This window comes from Prunus mume, linkage group LG4 (assembly GCF_029339155.1).
Source record: "Prunus mume cultivar Tortuosa linkage group LG4, ASM2933915v1, whole genome shotgun sequence".
NCBI classification, from domain to species: Eukaryota; Viridiplantae; Streptophyta; class Magnoliopsida; order Rosales; family Rosaceae; genus Prunus; species Prunus mume.
The window spans coordinates 17,778,885-17,797,938 of record NC_142701.1 but is presented as its reverse complement, the minus strand read 5'-3'; the positions used below and the strand labels follow the sequence as shown (position 1 = coordinate 17,797,938).

The following is a 19,054-nucleotide window of genomic DNA, read 5'->3' as shown; positions in this document are numbered from 1 at the left end:
GAGTATTGCATTATGTATCCCATATTCTTAGTAAGATAAGTTATTTTATCCTAATCGCATTCATTTTTCAGCACCAAACATGAATCACGATATTGAATTAAACTACTCCAATCTGCTACTTATCTTACCCACCAAACGAGGAACGCAAGCACGAACAGGCCTTGCCCATGGTTGAGGTGGGCTGTAGCCCATCCGAAATCTACATAGTATAATCCAGCCCACCAGCCCATCAGCCCATACTTCCACACCCTTACCGTCTGCCTTATCCATTATGTAAAAGAAACTGCCCCAAGCCCAACCGTCGCTCAGCCTCATCCTCCTCCTTGCAGCCGCTCCACTCTACAGCCTCTGTGAGTTCTTCCAATTCAATTTATGATTTTGTTTCTTAGTTCTAATTTAGGGATTTAGGAACAAATTTTAATGCACTTTTGAGTTTCTTTCTGTAGGTGTCGATCAGTGACTTTCCTAAATTGAATCCCTAAATTAGGCATTAATAAAAAAATAAAAAAATAAAAAAAATAAAAAAGATATAAATTAAATCCCTAAACTTGGCTGAGCTTATTGTATTCCTATAATTCGGTTCTTAAAGGTCCTAAGGTATGGATGTAAACTTTTTGCTGCTATGCGTTTGTTAATTGATCGTTGTTAGCTTATCGTTTTGTGGGCTTGGCTGATTGCAAATCAATGTGCAAAAATGTCATAAAAACAAAGGAGACTTTGTTGAAATTTCGAGGGAATCTTTGTCCTAAGGAAAATTGGCTTAAGTTCAGCCCACCCCAATTTCAAATCCTGGGTTCATCCGTGCATGCAATTAATGTATTTCTCGTCTTCTTCTTCTCACTGTGAATGTTGACACTGCATCTATGCTTTGTGCAGGCCTGTAATGGCGGCCCTAGGTTCAGATTTAACTTAATCATGTACTATTTTATGTTTTTTTTCCCCATTAGAGAAATGAAATGGTTTTCCAACATATTAAACACAAAATCAACACCAAATTTCCACTTTCCTCTATAACTTTAGATTTCAAATCCCGAAGTTTAATTTGTTTGGTTATCAAATTTCAGAATTTGTTTCGAATTTGGTGGGAGTGAAATTTTAGGACAAAACAATGTCATCGCCAGACATTGCAGGAATACTGGACAAGTCAAAAGAGCTCGATCAATTAAGGAAAGATCAAGAAGAGGTGCTCATCGAGATAAACAAGATGCATAAGAAGCTCCAAACCAGTGAGTCATTCTGTTAGTCCTTGAAGATATCCCTTTAAATTTTTATAATTGGTTTTGTCCTTTTTACAGTACGTATTTCATTGGAATATTGTTGATGTTTGATTTTTGTTTTAATCGATCAGTTGGTGAATAGTGAGGAATGACCAGTATCAGTATGTTTTACATGTAATATTAATTTCTTTTTCAATCTCTCTTTGCGTGTCTATATAGCTCCTGAAGTGGTTGAGAAGCCTGGGGATAATTCGTTGGCAAAGCTGAAGACTTTATATGTTCATGCCAAAGACCTTTCTGAAAGTGAAGTGAAGTATGTTTGTTTTACATCCTAAATGAAGTTGAAAACTTACTTGGAACTGAAAAACAAAAACGTGTTTAAAAAGTTCCTATTAAGCTTACATATATCTCGACCTTTTTGGGTCGTTGGGCTGAAGATTAAATGAAATATGTTTCTGAAGCTCGTGCTCTTGTCATTACTTCTTTTTCGTACAAGTTACCTTAGTTTATTGACAACCTATTCAGGTTAGTTTATTGTATTTGCTTGCAGTGTTTCAAATTTGTTGTTGAGTCAACTTGATGCTCTGTTGCCTTCTGGACCTCCAGGGCAGCCACGGAGAAGGATGGGTATGGATCAAAGACCTATAAGCATTCCTCTTAAAAAATTACAGTTTTCTGTTGGCTTATAGATAAATCTTTTGCAGTCTTTGTTTTCAAGATAAACAAATCATGAGTGTCCCAAGCCCTTTTGTTCAGTTGGTTTTATTGATAGATACCAATATATATGCTTACCAAATATATAAATAAATAAATATATATATATATATGGCATTATATCGAGTGACTAAAATTCCAATGAGATTCCTGTGCTTTTTATTTGGAAAACACTCTATTTTCCTAATTTAGCTGATATTACATATACTGCAGAAGGTACTGAGCAGAAAAGGAAGAGAATGAAGTCTGATTCAGATATTTCGAGGATGTCCCCCTCCGTGCGAAGTCAACTTGAGCTTTTTGCTAGTCTAAAAGGTGAACAGGTATGCAGCATCATGGTGATTTGTCATCTCTGGCTGCAGCATGCAGCCAGCTACTCTAGCACTCTTGGTTAAAATGTTGTACTTCACTTAATTGATACTCCTTGAAGTTCTGTTTTTACTAACATTTACTTTCACTTTTAGGTAGCAGCTAGGGTCATGGTCACTCAAGAAGATGCTGAAAAGGAAGAGTGGCTTGTTGTAAAAGTTTTGCATTTCGACAAGGAAACAAGAGAGTAAGTTTCGATTTACTTTCTATATGACAACTTATTGTAGTTTACCGTGATAATTGATTGAGCACAGTCAGTATCTGTCAGCAGGTTGCTTTGTTTAATGTGGATATCGGGTGATGTTAGTTAATAATAATGGAACAAAATGATATGAAGAATGACACTCCACTGGGCCTACTTATTCTTTCAGAACCTACTTGATCCTTTTATTAAATGCCAGTTTATGTGCAGACTTGAAGTACTAGATGAGGAGCCCGGTGATGATGAAGAAGGTGGCGGCCAAAGGTGACTTCTCTTTTTGGGTGTTTTAACAATTCTGTTTCTCTGCTTTGTATTGAATGATTTTCCAATACTTAACAACTCTCTGTTTCATGATTATTTTTATATTAGCTTTACACAAATGAATTTTGAAATTACGTGCTTATCACAATGCCAATTAGCTGAATCTAAGTTGCTCATTATTTGGGATATCCTCTTCATTTTTCTCCGTTGTCATTGCTGCTCTCAGAAAGTACAAGTTACCTATGACAGCTATTATCCCTTTCCCCAAGAGAACTGATCCTTCCAGTGCCCAAGATTTCCCTACTGGAAGACACGTTTTGGCAGTATATCCAGGAACAACTGCACTATATAAGGCAACTGTGGTGAACGGCCATCGCAAGGTGATGATTCCATCCATGCACTTTGATTCACTTCTCTTTCGTGGATTCCAGTCCATTTTGTTTCGTTTTAGTGATTATGATGTCGTTTTAGTGATTATGATGTGGAACTAACCCACCCCTGGTTATGTTGTGTGCGTGCTTCTGTGGGATGCTCAACCATCAGAGGAAGACAGATGAGTAAGTGACATTCCCAAATTTTGGTAGCAGTGCATTGTTTATGTGGTTTGGAAATCTAAATTGAAAATATATATAATATAAGCACCTATAACCTAATGACCTGCAAATGGAAACAATTATACTTATTTCAACTACTCGAACAACACTATTTTTCTGCATATATATATTATAAGGATACATGTCATGTTCAGTTTGGATTTGGACAGGTATTTGCTGGAATTTGACGACGACGAGGAAGATGGAGCCTTGCCTCAGAGGGTAGTGCCCTTCCATAAGGTGGTTGCCCTGCCAGATGGACATCGTCAGTGATTCTTTCTTGCCGTTTATAGAATAACTTTATGTATAAATTAAATTAATTGATGTTTATTTTTACCCTCACCACCCCCATCCACACCCCCACAGTATCTGTAACCACATGTTTACGAGCTCTTCTTAGGGCATGTTTACGTATTAGTAATGGGTATGAGAGAAAATAGAATGATTTCCATTCCTGATTTTCCTTGTGTTTACTTGCAATTAGGAATGAAAAAATAAGTGGGCCCTACCTCAAAATCCGTAATCACATCCCTCAAAATTAGGTATCAAATCAACTAGGGAGAGTAGTTGATTATATTATCATTCCTGTTTTCTCTTTGTAACTTTCAAAAATACTCTTACCACTTTATTATAATTCCAAAACACTTCAAACCCTTAAAAAAATAAAAAATTCACGCAAAGAAGTTTCAAGGTGCTCCAACTTCTTTTTCACGTTAGGTGAAAGATATATATTTATTGGAGTGTTTTTTTCGTTTGTTGCAGCATTAGTTTGGTCTCCTTAGCCAATTTAAGAATTATACATGTGCGGTGGAGTAATGAAATTAATTTGGATTCTGATTCATGAAAATTAGTAAATAATATTAATGGGAATCAACCCCATTCATTTGTTAATTCCATATGTTTAGTAAACGCTAAATGGGAATGATTCTTATTATACTGATTCAGTAATTCCCCAATTCCTAAATTCTCTAATTCCTTACTTTTTCCATTACTGATACGTAAACATGCTCTTAGTTTAAGCTTCAACTCTATTCTTTTTTATGTAGCGGATGACATATGTTTTATTTCTTCATTTGAGTCTCGGCAATGAAAGCTCAACAGATGGTGATACAATACGTGTTTTATTTACAAATACTTTACCCTAGATAATAAACTCTGTCGTTTATAGCAGTTGTGAGCAAAGTTCGAGCACTTTTTTCCCTTATTTTTAAATTTTTTTAAATTTTTTTGGGCCAAATATACCCTTTTCCCTTATTTAGATTAAGCTAATTTTTTCATAACAATGGCGACTAAAATCTGTTTGTTTGTTTGTTTTTTTATTTTTTCATATTGCATAATGTATAATCAAGAGTTTAATAACATAAACAGCCAACATGAATATGAATATTATTGGATTGGGAAAAATAAAATAAAAAAGAATATTATAGAAAATAAAAAAAATTAAAACCAAGAAATAAAAAATAGTTATAGTAAGTGGACCCACTGTGATCTCCAAAGCCCTTCCCCTTCAAATTCCCTCATTTCTGAGTTGCCTCCTCCGCCCTTTCTTTCGATCAACCTCGCCGCCGACAATCCATGGCTTCAGCAATCGGAGCGCCATTGTCATCCAAACTCCTTTTCACGCCCTCAGCACCAACTTCATCCTCACTCTCTCTCTGTACCCACCTTTCTCTCTCTAACCAAAAACCCACCATCCCCAAAACCCTAGCTTGCTCCAAGCCAAACAACCAACCCTTCCTCTCCTCCACCTTCCTCACCACCACAAATGTCTCCACAGTCTTGCGACCCCCACCATCGCTCCGCCGGCGCCGATCCTTCACCGTCCGGATGGCACGTGGCAAATTCGAGCGCAAGAAGCCGCACGTGAACATAGGCACAATCGGCCACGTTGACCATGGCAAGACGACCCTGACAGCTGCCCTGACCATGGCCCTAGCCTCTATGGGCAACAGCGCCCCGAAGAAGTACGACGAGATCGACGCCGCCCCCGAAGAACGCGCGCGCGGGATCACCATCAACACCGCCACCGTCGAGTACGAGACCGAAACCCGCCACTACGCCCACGTGGACTGCCCAGGCCACGCCGACTACGTCAAGAACATGATCACAGGCGCCGCCCAGATGGACGGCGCCATCCTAGTCTGCTCCGGCGCCGACGGCCCCATGCCCCAGACTAAAGAGCACGTATTGTTGGCCAAACAAGTCGGCGTGCCCAATGTAGTTGTGTTCTTGAACAAGCAGGATCAGGTCGACGACGACGAGCTGCTTGAGCTGGTGGAGTTGGAGGTCCGAGAGCTTCTGTCGTCGTACGAGTTTCCGGGAGACGATGTGCCGGTGGTTTCTGGGTCGGCATTGTTGGCTTTGGAGGCTTTGATGGCGAACCCTGAGATCAAGAGAGGGGAGAATGAGTGGGTGGACAAGATATATGAGCTGATGGACGCTGTGGATAATTACATTCCGATTCCGCAACGGCAGACAGACCTTCCTTTTTTGCTGGCGATTGAGGACGTGTTTTCGATAACAGGGCGAGGCACGGTGGCCACGGGGAGGGTGGAGAGGGGTAGAGTGAAAGTTGGGGACCATGTGGACATTGTGGGATTGAGAGAGACTAGGAATACAACAGTGACTGGGGTTGAGATGTTTCAGAAAACGCTTGATGAGGCTATGGCTGGTGACAATGTGGGGCTTCTGCTGAGGGGTATTCAGAAGATTGATATCCAGAGGGGGATGGTGGTGGCCAAGCCGAAAAGCATCACGCCACATACCAAGTTTGAGGCCATTGTGTATGTGTTGAAGAAGGAGGAGGGAGGGAGGCATTCCCCGTTTTTCCCAGGGTATAGGCCGCAGTTTTACATGAGGACGACAGATGTTACAGGGAAGGTGACCGGGATAATGAATGATAAGGATGAGGAATCAAAAATGGTGATGCCGGGAGACCGGGTGAAGATGGTGGTGGAGCTTATAATGCCGGTGGCTTGCGAGCAGGGAATGAGATTTGCTATTAGGGAAGGTGGCAAGACTGTTGGGGCTGGTGTCATCCAGTCCATTATTGAGTGAGTTTCATAGTGTTATTAGTTAGGGTGTTTAGTCGGTGTTTATTTTATGATTAAATCTATAGAGAACTTAGTTACTTATGGTGTGGATTATAGTTTTGTTGATAGCTTGATCGCATTGAACTTTGCTCTCTGTCACTTTCTTGCTTTTATAATGGTTTTTGGAGTTGCTGTTGTAGTAGCAGTGTTAACTGTTAAAGTTTTTGCAACAACAAGTTCAATACTTTTTGTCAAGTGTTTTGAAAGGAGTTATTAAGAGAAGTAGAATAAGGTGAGAAGCAGAACAATTTTTGTTGTCATGTGAAGTTTCTGTGTCTCTTTTGAGTTTTGGCTCTTTGTTGAGTTGAAGGGGATGAGGAACTGAGATGGATATGAATGTTATCGGATTGAAAGTGAAGTCGGTTGCCATCTGTTTGTTTGTTGCGTACTGAATCTTACATGTATTTGGTTGTCACAATCAAATCAAAGTTTAATGGTCCAGGATGTATTTGGAGCAGTGTGTGTTGTTTTCTCTCAGTTTTACATCACCCCACCCCCTTGTTTGCACCACCACCATTGTGTGTAGTTGTGACAATAAAATCAGAGGTTAGTGGTCCAGGATATATCAGAATTGGACCTCAAGTGTCATTCTGTCAAGCATGCAGCTTGGTGTGGGGTAGGTGATCTCACATTTTTGTCGGTAAGAGGAACAGTACCCCTCGCGTGCGTGGGCATGGCGTGGTGGTTCTTGGCCAGTGTGTTGTGTTGTGAGACTCACATGACTAGTTCTTGTCCGCAATATCAAATGGATGATTATTTCAGGCGAGCTAGCAGAGCAACAAGACAGTTTCTGGGTTCTCTCTTGTTGTCCTTTTTTATTTTTGACACCAAAGAGTTTGCATATCTTTTGCAGTCGATGAGAATACATTGCAAACAAGTAATCTGGTTATGCCCTTCTTCAGTCGGAATACATTCGTGTCTCTGTATTAATATTATTGTCAATGCTCAACTCTGCATCATGTGCATTAGGTCATGAGGGTTCTAAAACTAGAAGAGAATCGAGAATTTATGAATTGCCATGAGTTGATGTTAATGGGAAAAGAAAAAACTGATTAAAGCAGTCATCATTTGAATTCCACATCCTCGTGATGAAGATTTTCAAGGACTCACTCGAGTCTATATGTCTCTTCTCGTGTAATACATCTTGTTACTAATTGCTAACCTTCTCAAAATAATAATAATAATAATAATAATTGCTTTCCTAGCTCAATATCTAACCCCATATTGCTGTAGTACTCTTAACTCCGATGACAAGCTTGAGTGATTGGGGTTGGCGGGTTCGATGACAACGAGCCATTAAGTATATGATTAGCAACCCACTGGTTGGCACCCTGAGTATAGTGAACTCCATCCCAGCTGATGTAAGACGAAGGAGTTTGACATGAAGGACCGTATACTTCACTTCCATTAACCATTCCTTTGTTCCCACACCAGACATGGTCGTACTTCACATGGTACCCACAACAAACCTTCATTGGATCAGCAAATCCTGCTAGCAAACATTGCATCATTAATTGGGTATCTAATAACATAATTAGCGGTAAGATAATGAAATCGAACAATCGCATACCTTCAGTTTTTGCACTGCTAATCAGTCCATACTTGGCAGCATAGACATCCACGTATGTGATTGCAGCTTGAGGGAGCTCAGCTCTTAGTTTGATCACTCTGTCCTTGAGCTGCCTGTTGAACTCTATGGCTATGTCATTCTGGCCCTTGACACAGCCATGGTCGTCAAGATAGCCTGGTGGCGGATTCAGATTGTAGAACAGATTTACCGGCAAGCAACCGATAGGACCTGTGTTGTGTATCCAAAATGACCTCCCCCCTTGTTCATATATACGCTGAAGAATTTCAAACAATAATCACACCCCATTCAAAAAACAAGCTTGTTTAATCACAGACTTGATACAGTTAATTAACCTTGTTTATCTTAAGAAAATGATAGTATTGCTACTTACTCGAACAGCTGTGGCTAACTGGTTGAGGATGTCTGGCAATGCTGCACGAATTTGATCAAAACTCAGCTTCCGAAAACCGACAGAGAGATCATTTTGCCCAATATCAAAAGTGTACAAAGCCTTTGCGAAGTCCTGAGGATTGGGCAGTGTGCTTCTATCAGAGGGATTCTTGGCTGGACATATCACAAACAGTTAAAACTCAGTGTCCTAACAAGGATAAAGATTGAAACTTGAAACAGACTTGGTGCTAAAGATTGAACCTTCGCGATAGAGTTCGGCGCTGCGTGCTTTGAACTGAAGGAATTGGGTTGTCTGCATATCAAGCGAGAAAGGGCTAATGCCGTACTCGTAAATGGTTTCATTTGGCCTCCTAATGGTTGATCCTCCAGTGGCAAAATTTGCACCATGCCGGTAATTAGTTCCAAGTGAGTTCAAGTATGCACTCAAGTATGGCAATCTTAGGCGCTCAGCTACATAACATTACCATTCAACTCAACTCAATTGAACACTAAAACAAACCAAAGCATACAAATTCAAGTCTTTGATTTGAATTGTTACCTATGAAGTCTATGATGAGACGGCCATCAGAGTCTCTCCCAGCTGGCTTGTGAAAGAATGCTTCGCCGTAAGGAGCTCGGATTGGTTCAAATGCAGCTGATATGCCACCTGTGTCTGAATTTGAGTCTCCAAAGTTGTAAATTGCCGGAAAAGAACAAACTGGTAGATTTTCACCTCCCGCACCCAAAACCCATGACGCCAAGAAGAACCCAGATGCCACCAGTAGTTTCCAGAGCTCCATTGTCACTGCTGGACCAGAACCAGGACCACTGTTTGTTGATGCTACAGCTAGGATAGGGAGAGGGAAAACAATCAGGCACTCTCATTTAAAGGATAGTTGGTAACAGACCCCTAAGCCAGAACAGGAAGGACCCCTGGTTTTAAGGATAAAGTTATTCAACTTTCTTTTTTAATGTGGGACAAACATATTCATCAGACGCATGTGCTCTTGATTTTACTCGGCCGAAAAAGAAGAAAAGAGGAAATCTTTTTATCACAATCATTTTTTTTGGGGTGGTTCCTTTTTGGGTTCTCTGCATGCTTGAGATCAGATGTAGTTAAACTAAGCTATGGTGGTAATTGGCTTTGAGATTGGGAAAGCTATGGAAGTGACAGGAACAGCAGAATGGACAGGATAATCTGATACGATCCAGCAGCAACACATGGCCTTGTTCACAAAGGACAGTGACACAGGCTGATCAGAATCATGTGGCAGTGAATGAACAAGTGTCTTGGACTTGAAGACAGAATTTTCAATATAGTCGGTGATGTGGGGTGTGTGACTCTCGTGTCTACAAGCCTAACCGTATCTTACATAAGTTTATATAAAAAATATAAATTTAAGATATCTTAGATATGGTCCATATTTTGTCGGTACATGCCACACTCATGAGCAGCCAAGTAAAGAAAACAGAGATATTGTTAGTGCGTGATGAGCGGAGGTAAACTTAGTTGCAATGGGAATAATAATGATTTGTTATCTCATGTTAATAATGTTATATCATATAAAAGTGTTATTACGCTTGTTATAATATTACTAATCGAGATTGTAAAATAATGATATCTCTGTTTTATGGAAGTATTTCTTGAATAGCGAGGATGAATAGTGAATGATCAGCAAAATCTTGATATTGAGCAGTGTGCTACGCATCAGCAAATCTGACATGACAGTTGCTGCATTAAAATCCAAACAAATAAAATGGCAGAGGCTAACAGAAGGTGAAGCAATAAGGTGGATCAGATACAAACAAGGGTATTATTCCATTGGATTGTTGGATGTTGCAGCTAACTTGGGCTCTGGCCAAGGTCTGTTAGTTAATTGATGGGCCATTTTTTATGGGGCTTAGAACTGTTGGGAAATATGAAGTTAAAACTGATTCTGCTGTGACGGGCACTGATCAAGTCCTGTTACCTAAAGCTGGCTACTTTGCCTTCTCTATTGTTTGCTCATTACTTTTGGTGCTCATCAATTTCACCTCTTTTAACCAATCATATTCATAAAAAGTTAGATTTAAAACTCTTTGCTGATTTGAATTGTCAACTGCATTAATTTCTTGTTAACTTGTAGGCTAAGAAAGAGTTACATATGTGGAAGTAACTACAGAGGTTGAAGCCTATGGCATGAATTTGTGATTGGAAGTGGTGGGTCTGAGAATGAACCACTGATTAATTGATTAGCAATCCAATGATTTGCTGCTTCAGTGTAGTGTACACCATCCCAGCTAATATACAAGGAAGGATCTTCACATGAACCAGCATATACTTGAGTGCCATTTATGATTCCCTTATTCCCACAATACACATGGTTGCTATCTTCATGATATCCACAGCAGATCCTTGTCTTGTCCAGAAATCCTGCATAAAAATTAATTACATGATTTTAGTTTAATTAAGTAGTTAATGGTTGGTTTACTTGCAAATGGCAGTGTGATGAATTCTTGTCAATATTGAATTTGGTTTACCATGCTTCTTTGCATTGCTGAGAAGTTTATACTTTGCAGCAAAGACATTGACATGTGTTATTGCAGCAAGGAGGAGCTCCTTCCTTAGTTGGAACACTTTCTGCTTGAGCGCCCTATTGAACTGTCTAGCCATGTCGTTTTGAAACTTGACGCAACCACGGCGGTCAACATAGTCAGGGCTCGGATTATGGAGGTAGTGTAAGGTCACTGCCAAGCACCCAATGGGACCAGTGTTGTGTATCCAGAATGTTCTTGCCCCTTGATCATACAAATTCTGTAACATAATGTGGCTATTAGTTTTTTCTCTACCAAAGACATTTGTTTATTAATCAATTAATGAGCAAGTTTCAGAATATACTTACGCGGATGGCTGTAGCCAACTGGTTAATTATGTCTGGGATTTGTGCTTGAAATTGTTCATCACTCATTTTCCGAATACCAGCAGCTACATCATTTTGTCCTATATCAAAAATGTAAAGAGCCTTTGAGAAGTCATCAACTCTTGGGAATCTGTGGGGTTGTTTCTTGGCTGCAGATCACAATTTCATAACAAATCAGAATAAATTTCTCATACATGTCAAGAAAACTAAATCGAAAACTTTTAAAAGGCGATATGATCTGTTTTTCGTAAGTTTGTGACCTCGGTTGTAAAGACTGGTGGTACGTGACTTGAGCTGTTGATACTGAGCAATCTGGATGTCAAGAGAAAAGGGGCTCACACCATTCTGAAACCAGGATTCATTATACCGGATGATGGTTGCCCCTCCGGTAGCAAAATTGGCACCATGTCTGAAATTGCTCTCAAGTGAGTCCAAATATGGGCTCAAGTATGGCAATCCCAAGTGCTTTGCTGCATAATTAGCACATCAATGTCATCATTTGTCAGTGTTCTTATAAAATTTGGCCAATGGTGATTTAATTAAACAACTAGTCTAATACATTTACTGCAGGTTAAGGTTGTTCATGATAGTTACCAATAAAATCAATCATCAGACGGCCATCACAACCCCTGCCAGCTGGTCTGTGGAAGAAAGTTTCACCACAGGGTGATGCCATGGGGTAGAATGCAGCAGATATACCACCAGTGTCTGAATTTGAGTCTCCAAAGTTGTAAATTGCTGGAAAATCACAGGCTGATAATGTGTCTGCCACCTCTTCACCTCCCACACTCCTCACTACACACATAACCAAAATACTGGCAACAACAGCAAATAATCTTACCCTCTCCATTTTCACCACACCAAACATGCAACTCATATGTAGGAGGCCACACTTGGATTGGAGGTGCCCCCTTATTTATAGACACCTGGAGGAGAGAGAGAGAGAGAGAGAGAGAGAGAGAGAGAGAGAGAGGCTTAGTTTGTACAGAGAGATGATAAGAAAGACAAAGGCTTATTGAGATTCATTACTCCGCAAGCAATGAGAAAAAACTGGTATATCTTTGCTTTGTTTATAGCTATTTTGTCAGTGTGAACAGCTTAGCCAGACTGCTCTTACTTTGTTCATTTGCTCTGTGCTGTGGTTCATACTTTTATATGAGCATCTTACTATTTTCTTAAATTACTTCCTGCAGACAAGAATTTCCCTTTAATGGTGCCATAAACTGGCTCTTTTTTTTTTCTCTTCTTTCAGATCAAAAGTTGTCCTTAATTATTATGTTATGCATGCTGTGCTGCCCAAGAGATTATATTCTCTCTCTCTCTCTGGTGGGTGTAATTAGTGAGCAAACAAGTCATCAAAATTTGTGGGAACTTTTCTGTAGTGCATGAGACCAGTCCATCATTTTCTTTATAAACAAAGATTTGCTTGTTAGACTTGTGGGTGAGGAAAACCTTGGCACAATATAAGGAGAAGCATAATTTAAGTTGAAAGTGAGACACACAGCATTATTCTAGCAACTGCTTACCAAACCTCTATAAACAATTGGAAAATGGGTTATTTGTTTAAAGAAAGACAAATGAGGAAAATGAAGAAAACCATTTGAATATCCAAAAAATTTCAACCAAGTAAGTAACTACAAAAGTGGTGCCTAAGATTTCAAAATGTAAGCCTTCCTTGTCCTGGTACCACTACCACGTGTGTGTGTGGGCATATCTCCATTTCAAAGAACATATAGTAAAAGGTGCTACCAACCATGGACCATACGGTCATATCAATATATACATCAAGAAAATTTGAACAAAGGGGTAGCCCAAGGGAGAATAACATGCCTATATAAAGTATATATAAAAAAATACCATTAGATCCAATTGTCTCATGCCATTACCCAACCCAACTGACATATTCCTCAACTTGACATGTATCTTTGACTCGTGATTGATCAAGATCCAAATCACTCACATAATTTACCTAACAAAAAACAACAAAAAAAAACAGAAGAAAAAAATCCCCTAATTCAATTTTTTACTCGAAAAGGCTTATAACTCAAGTGGTTAAAAGTACTTATTCTTGCACCTCATATACTAGTTTCGATTCCTGTTTCTCCCCATATTTGTATTTTGTTGTATCGGATTAAAAAAAAAGAGGTTTGACTGGGAAATGGGCCACTTACTGAGGTAAACAAAAAATAGGAGGCCCATATTTTGGACTTCGGCTTGGCCCATATGAGTCCAGACAGGGCTGGCTTATAATTAGGTCTGCGGCCCAAAACATACTCTCTTCTTCTCTCGCTCTCTGTGCGGCTCGCAGCTTGAGGAAATAGTAATGGCGACGAGTGAGGAGAAGGCGAAGGAGAAGGAAGGGAGCAACCTACTGGGCTCACCGACCTTCAAGGAGCTCGAAAATGGTCGATTCCAGTGCGTTGAGACAGGCCATGAAGTGGTGGCCAAAGACAAGGAAATTTACTCTCAGAGCAAGCGGTGCCGTTTGGGTCTGGTCGACTTTGCCCTTTCCCATAAGAAACCTCCTCTCAACATGTTCAAGCAAGACCCTCTTTCTCGGTATTTCAATTTATTTCTCTTCCATCATCTTCACTCGTAAAGATTTTAGCTTTGACTGTTTTCTAAATAATTTCACTGTGCTTATTACTTCTCTTCGGTTTCTTAAAGAAATCTCAGCTAAAAAGATAAAAGTAAATGTTTCAATGTTGAATTTACGTTTGCTTACTACTTGCCAAATTGTGAATAAATATACAAAATGCTTGTATTTTTAGTTTTTTCCTGTCAACAAAGCAGAGAGCTTTCTTGTTCATGCTGATACCCTGTTCGTTTTCTTCTTTCTGCAGTTCAAAGTTGGTGTGTAAGCTTACCGGGGATACTATCAATAAGTCAGAGGAACACATTTGGAAGCATATCAATGGCAAACGGTTCCTCAACAAGCTAGGTTCGAGTTGTTGTGTTTTTCATTCTTTTTTGAGGTTTTCAAATCCATCATATTGGTGCTCTTTCAAAATTTGTCTGTGGAATGTCATTTGGACTCGTAGGTTTCACATACATTTGAAATTGATGGTGCCCCATATGTTTCTAATGATGACATTTACGCTGACTTGTATGAACAGAAGAAAAGGAAGAACAGAAGCTAAAGCCGGACGGAATGGTAGAAAAGCTGGATGATCAGAACCCTGAAATAGTACCTGAGCCGGACACAGATGGTGTCAGAAAGAAAAAGAAGAAGAAGAAGACGAAGAAGAAGAAGAAGAAGGAAAATGGAGCTGATGAGACTATCTCTGAAATAAGGAAGTCTTCTGATGAGGAAAGTGATTTAGAAGAAACTGACTTTTGGATGCCTCCAGTAGGAGAACGTTGGGACTTTGATGAGGGAGGCGATAGATGGGGTTCCGGTTCAGAGTCAGAGAATGAGGATGACGAGATTGATGGAGATGGTATGGCTTTAGTTGTGAACAAAAGTAGTATTAATTCCGGTTTTTGTTTATAAAAATATGTTTTAATGTTAGTTTAAATCTTCCAACGTGACCTTGAATTTCATTATATGTTTAGTTTCAGATGGTGCAGTTGAAGATGGTGAGGAGGAGTCAGAAGAGCTATCCATGCGGTATGCTACTTCTTAGGTTCTAGTTGTCATTCTTATATTTGGAGATGGAAACCACAAACTCCCTTGTTTCCTCTCCACACGCACCGTTCTGTTGAATGTACTTTATTGTTCATGTACTTTGCAGGACAAAAAGAATGTCCATAGAAATTGGACCAAGCAGCTTTGCTTCAAGGAAGAAGAAGAGTAAAAAGAGCACCACATGATAGGCCAATCAAGTTGTCTTCAATCTGCGATATTAGGGCAAGGCAAGAGATTAATTGTTTTGAGCAACTTGTTCTGAATAGAGAAACGTGAAGAAAGAACTGCGATAGAGATACTGTCGTGATAGAGTTGTAATAAATTGCTATCGATTTTTCAAGCTCGTTAAGGTGCAATTTTGGAATGTTGTTTTGGTAGGTCAAAAATCTGTTTTTAGCTCGTGTAAAGGTTGTACTTTTACTCTTTAAGTTAATATATCAAAACATTATTTCACTAACAAGCTGGTTTGAATGTTGTATTTTCACTCGAGTGTAAAATAATCAATAGTGTCATCATATTTCACTAACAAAACTGGGTTCTGTATTATATCTATTTGTTGGTATTATGTAAATGCATAACAAACATCTCAAATAGGTAGACTTTATACGATTGATTGAACAAAATCTCAGCAAAATTTCAGCGATTGCTACATTATTAGACATTGGAATGAACCTGAGCAATGCCCCAGCTCTTCCACACCCAAAGGAAATTAACATTTATTTGGGTGTCGTTGAACGTGAAATGGTACCGTCTTCATTATCTGTACCAAAGTAACGGTCTCCAAACTCCCCCATGCCGGGAATCACACGTAAATCTTCGTTCAAAGATTCGTCAATCTCTGATGTAACAAGTTTTAGCTTCGGAAATCTCTTGCAGAGGGCATGTATTCCATCCGGTGCCTGCATTTGGAAATCTAGGTTATACAAATCATGCACATAAGTTTACATGAGCTTATGTGTCAATTTCAGAGGAACAGGGAAACATCAGAATGACTCACTGCTATAAGGTTAAGGAAGATGATGTTGGATTCTGGTACACCCTTACTGAGGAGCAGAGATATAGCGTTGATGGCAGAGTTTCCTAAGAATTTACAGATTTTAGACAACATTACATGCTTCCAATTAGACGTTAGATGTTTTTTCTCAAACCTGAAGCCAGAACAGGATCAAGAAATAACACATGGCGGCTTGAGATGTCTTTTGGTAGCTTCTCATAGATCAACTGCAGCAACATTGCAAGGATATGAGAGAGAGAGAGAGAGAGAGAGAGAGTTTCAGAAGAAAAACAAGGGTAGAGATTGTTTCTTTTGGTGAAAAATTGTTTCCTCCACGAACCTCTCGACCATTGTTACCCTCTCCATGGATGAGGATTTTTCCAATTTTTATTCCCTTGACGCATGCTCTGAGTGCATTCTCCATGCTTTCTCCACTGATATTAGGAAACTAGAATGATGAGACGATATATTTCAAGTATTTTAAGACATAAAGTAAAGTTGCAGCACTGATCAGCAGAATCAAATACCTTCTAATGACTGAAACCCCGCACAACCGTTTGTAGAAAACAACTCCACTGTATACAGATCCTGCCAGCAATAACAGTATCATCAAACAACTTAATAAGAGTACAAATGCGACCGGGAAGAAGCTACATGTCTAGAAACCTTATAATAAAGAAACACAGATTAGTTATGGCCCACTGGTAATGGTGTTGCAATGTGGTGATGATTATGTAACGGCTTCGTCTAATTGAATGTTAGAGCAGCAATCATTACCCGTTGGAGTAATAACCTGCTTTTCCTTGAAGGGGAGATGACCTAGTCCATGCTCCACAACCTGAAACATTGGTTCAAAACATTATATGCTAGATCATACTTGTAAGTAGTCAGAAAATTTGTCTTTTTACATAGCAAACTAGCTGTACCAGGCGAATCAGTCGGTCTGCATAGAAGACAAAGTCATGCTTTGTTGTTTTGGCATCACGAATTAGGGTGTGCATTCCCCGTATCTGAACCAAACAAAAGATCGGGTTACAGATATCGACAACATGAACATGATGACGCTGATGGGGTCACAAAGTTGTGAATTAATGTTACCTGAAATGTAGAGAATATAACGACAACGTTTGGATATATTTTACAGAGTTCATGCTGGCCAAGCTTTGTATGAATATGTTGTACTATCAGGTCAATTGCAACATCATTATCTCCTCCTCGAGGGATTATGATATCTGCATATTTTTTGGATGGCAATATGAATTCTTCGAAGCTAGGCTTCACGAATCTGGCGTACTGCAAATTACAGCTCTCAATCAGTTAGTGAGTGACACAACTAATGTCTAGAACAAACATCATGGATTTAGCTGTGGAGTAATCTGATCACCGCAAAGAAAAAGGGAAAAGAAAAGGGAGAACTGAACCAACTTGGTCAAGCACATTCTCGATATTTCTGCCTCTTTCAACAGTGTCACGTTGAATTCTCCGAGAAAGCCGTACATCAGAATCTGCACTGGTAGAACTGTTATAATGGTTATTGGATAAGAGGTCATACAAGGTAAAAACACATACAAAAAAGGCTAAAGTCTCTCAGTTCATTCAATAGTAGGGACGTGCTTAACATTGACAATGAAGGAGTCAGCATGCATGAATGAGGTAACACTGAAGAATAAATAGATAAAGATAACCTGTGTCTACGAAGATTTTCAAGTTCATGAGATCGCGGATACGAGGATCATGAAGAACTAATATTCCTTCTAAGATGATGATGTCTGAGGGGTTAACCTGCAATTGAATAGGAGCATAACATTTTATTTGAAACTCTGATTCATCAATGCAATATATGCATGGATTATCCATTTTGCAAGATATATGTATGATTAGCCGAGCTGAAACAGAAGTTGCATCATATGTATAACTAGCAATACAACTGATCCAGAGAGTCTAAATAATATCTTGAAATTGGTCACAGTAAATGCAGTTAAGAATAGTTACCTTGCAAGCTGGTTCTATGCTTTGATGGGTCTTAAAATCATAATTTGGGATGGTCACTGCCTGTCCACGCTTTATTTGCTCCATACAAGAAAGCATATGCTCTGTATCGAAGGCCTCTGAGATTCAAAAGCAATTGCAATATGAAGCATCACACACACAGGACAAAGAAAATGACAGCATGAAAGGAATGGTTACCAGGATGGTCAAAATTGTACTCATGGACCCTTTTCAACTTCTCAGCATTCAAGGAGTGATAAAATGAATCCTATAAACACAATACATCATTACTTACACCCATCACACTCCCGTTGATCACATAACGAAACACAATCAACAGGAATCTAATATAATAAATTAGTAGAAAACCGAAGAAACTTACTTGATTTACGAGAACAACGCGCTGATCACGCAGTTGGGAGATGATCATGTTGCAAACGGTAGTTTTGCCAGATGCAGTGCCACCAGCAACACCTAATCATCAATATGAAGAAACATGCAAATTGGAATTGCAAGAGATTGAGAGACAAATAAGGGAAGAATGAAGAGGGTGAATTACGTACCAATGAAAAAGGGTTGCTTAGGTTGGACTCTGGGGTTGGAGACAACATTATTATTATTATGAGATTGATTCAGAGAAAGGTGGTTTTTGAAGCCATTGCTCAATGCATCCACAGAGGCAGAAGAATCCATGGAATGGGACCGAGTGAAGAGCACAGCAAGACAGAGTGAAGGGGCGTGGAAGAGAAAAGAAGTACAGAATTTATTATGGTATTATACAAGACAAGGGAAGGAGAAGGAGAGAGTGAAGGTGGTGGTAAGGTGGCTGTGATTTTTTGTGTTTGGTGTTTAATTAAATCAGAGAGAGATTGAGAGCCATCCCCTACCCCTAATCCTATGGGTTTGGAAGCCTTCCGTTGGAATGGCAAATTGGAAAAAGGAGATATCACGGAATTAGCGGGAACTAAACCCATCCCATGTGCGCATGTTTCGTTTGTCACGTGGAGACATCCTTTACGTTTCCTTCCTGTCTTGCTATTCTTCTTCTTAACGTGTTTGGTTTTTAAGGATCCTCTGCTAATGTATGAATTTCAGAAAATATGTTCGGAAAATGAAATATATCTGAAAACGTTAC

The 19,054-nt window shown here is 39.4% G+C and overlaps 6 protein-coding genes across 15 annotated transcripts; 3 read left to right on the top strand and 3 right to left on the bottom strand.

Moving 5' to 3' along the window:
* Positions 1-198: 198 nt before the first annotated feature.
* Positions 199-3,814, top strand: SGF29A (SGF29 tudor-like domain-containing protein). 6 transcript variants are annotated; one of them, XM_008232283.3, is made up of 10 exons: positions 199-350; positions 1,065-1,226; positions 1,437-1,530; positions 1,768-1,844; positions 2,145-2,254; positions 2,396-2,487; positions 2,713-2,766; positions 2,990-3,143; positions 3,307-3,320; positions 3,527-3,814. In XM_008232283.3, the coding sequence occupies exons 2-10, from the start codon at positions 1,109-1,111 to the stop codon at positions 3,627-3,629; spliced, it is 816 nt and encodes a 271-aa protein (XP_008230505.2). In that variant the 5' UTR covers positions 199-350; positions 1,065-1,108; the 3' UTR covers positions 3,630-3,814. The 6 variants fall into 6 exon arrangements, with proteins under 6 accessions (XP_008230505.2, XP_088905861.1, XP_008230507.2 ...); XM_008232285.3 differs by lacking the exon at positions 199-350 and adding an exon at positions 394-597; XM_008232286.3 differs by lacking the exon at positions 199-350 and adding an exon at positions 627-816.
* Positions 3,815-4,755: 941 nt separating this feature from the next.
* On the top strand, positions 4,756-6,587 carry LOC103329775 (elongation factor Tu, chloroplastic-like). Its single transcript, XM_008232282.2, has one exon. It carries the CDS (start codon positions 4,932-4,934, stop codon positions 6,411-6,413), a length of 1,482 nt encoding a protein of 493 aa, XP_008230504.2. The 5' UTR covers positions 4,756-4,931; the 3' UTR covers positions 6,414-6,587.
* An 890-nt stretch (positions 6,588-7,477) lies between these two features.
* On the bottom strand, positions 7,478-9,492 carry LOC103329774 (GDSL esterase/lipase At5g14450-like). 2 transcript variants are annotated; one of them, XM_008232280.3, is made up of 5 exons: positions 8,968-9,492; positions 8,670-8,879; positions 8,410-8,582; positions 8,019-8,292; positions 7,478-7,940 (listed from the first exon to the last, which is right to left on the bottom strand). In XM_008232280.3, the coding sequence occupies exons 1-5, from the start codon at positions 9,206-9,208 to the stop codon at positions 7,687-7,689; spliced, it is 1,152 nt and encodes a 383-aa protein (XP_008230502.1). In that variant the 5' UTR covers positions 9,209-9,492; the 3' UTR covers positions 7,478-7,686. The 2 variants fall into 2 exon arrangements, with proteins under 2 accessions (XP_008230502.1, XP_008230503.1); XM_008232281.2 differs by having other exon boundaries at positions 7,478-7,937; positions 8,968-9,483.
* A 994-nt stretch (positions 9,493-10,486) lies between these two features.
* Positions 10,487-13,595, bottom strand: LOC103330156 (GDSL esterase/lipase At5g14450-like). Of its 2 annotated transcripts, XM_089049733.1 has the most exons (6): positions 13,480-13,595; positions 11,903-12,234; positions 11,569-11,778; positions 11,291-11,457; positions 10,929-11,202; positions 10,487-10,821 (listed from the first exon to the last, which is right to left on the bottom strand). In XM_089049733.1, exons 2-6 carry the CDS (start codon positions 12,183-12,185, stop codon positions 10,565-10,567), a joined length of 1,191 nt encoding a protein of 396 aa, XP_088905859.1. In that variant the 5' UTR covers positions 12,186-12,234; positions 13,480-13,595; the 3' UTR covers positions 10,487-10,564. The 2 variants fall into 2 exon arrangements, with proteins under 2 accessions (XP_088905859.1, XP_008230934.3); XM_008232712.3 differs by lacking the exon at positions 13,480-13,595 and having other exon boundaries at positions 11,903-12,695.
* A 36-nt stretch (positions 13,596-13,631) lies between these two features.
* Positions 13,632-15,396, top strand: LOC103329773 (Surfeit locus protein 2 (SURF2)). 2 transcript variants are annotated; one of them, XM_008232279.2, is made up of 5 exons: positions 13,632-13,867; positions 14,152-14,249; positions 14,425-14,748; positions 14,870-14,918; positions 15,043-15,396. In XM_008232279.2, exons 1-5 carry the CDS (start codon positions 13,632-13,634, stop codon positions 15,119-15,121), a joined length of 786 nt encoding a protein of 261 aa, XP_008230501.1. In that variant the 3' UTR covers positions 15,122-15,396. The 2 variants fall into 2 exon arrangements, with proteins under 2 accessions (XP_008230501.1, XP_008230500.1); XM_008232278.2 differs by having other exon boundaries at positions 14,864-14,918.
* A 124-nt stretch (positions 15,397-15,520) lies between these two features.
* On the bottom strand, positions 15,521-18,830 carry LOC103329772 (uridine kinase-like protein 5). 2 transcript variants are annotated; one of them, XM_089049731.1, is made up of 14 exons: positions 18,483-18,830; positions 18,302-18,393; positions 18,118-18,187; positions 17,923-18,038; positions 17,616-17,712; positions 17,352-17,449; positions 17,029-17,223; positions 16,857-16,940; positions 16,708-16,768; positions 16,458-16,518; positions 16,271-16,364; positions 16,085-16,157; positions 15,934-16,016; positions 15,521-15,835 (listed from the first exon to the last, which is right to left on the bottom strand). In XM_089049731.1, the coding sequence occupies exons 1-14, from the start codon at positions 18,610-18,612 to the stop codon at positions 15,653-15,655; spliced, it is 1,437 nt and encodes a 478-aa protein (XP_088905857.1). In that variant the 5' UTR covers positions 18,613-18,830; the 3' UTR covers positions 15,521-15,652. The 2 variants fall into 2 exon arrangements, with proteins under 2 accessions (XP_088905857.1, XP_008230499.1); XM_008232277.3 differs by having other exon boundaries at positions 17,356-17,435; positions 18,483-18,828.
* Positions 18,831-19,054: the final 224 nt, after the last annotated feature.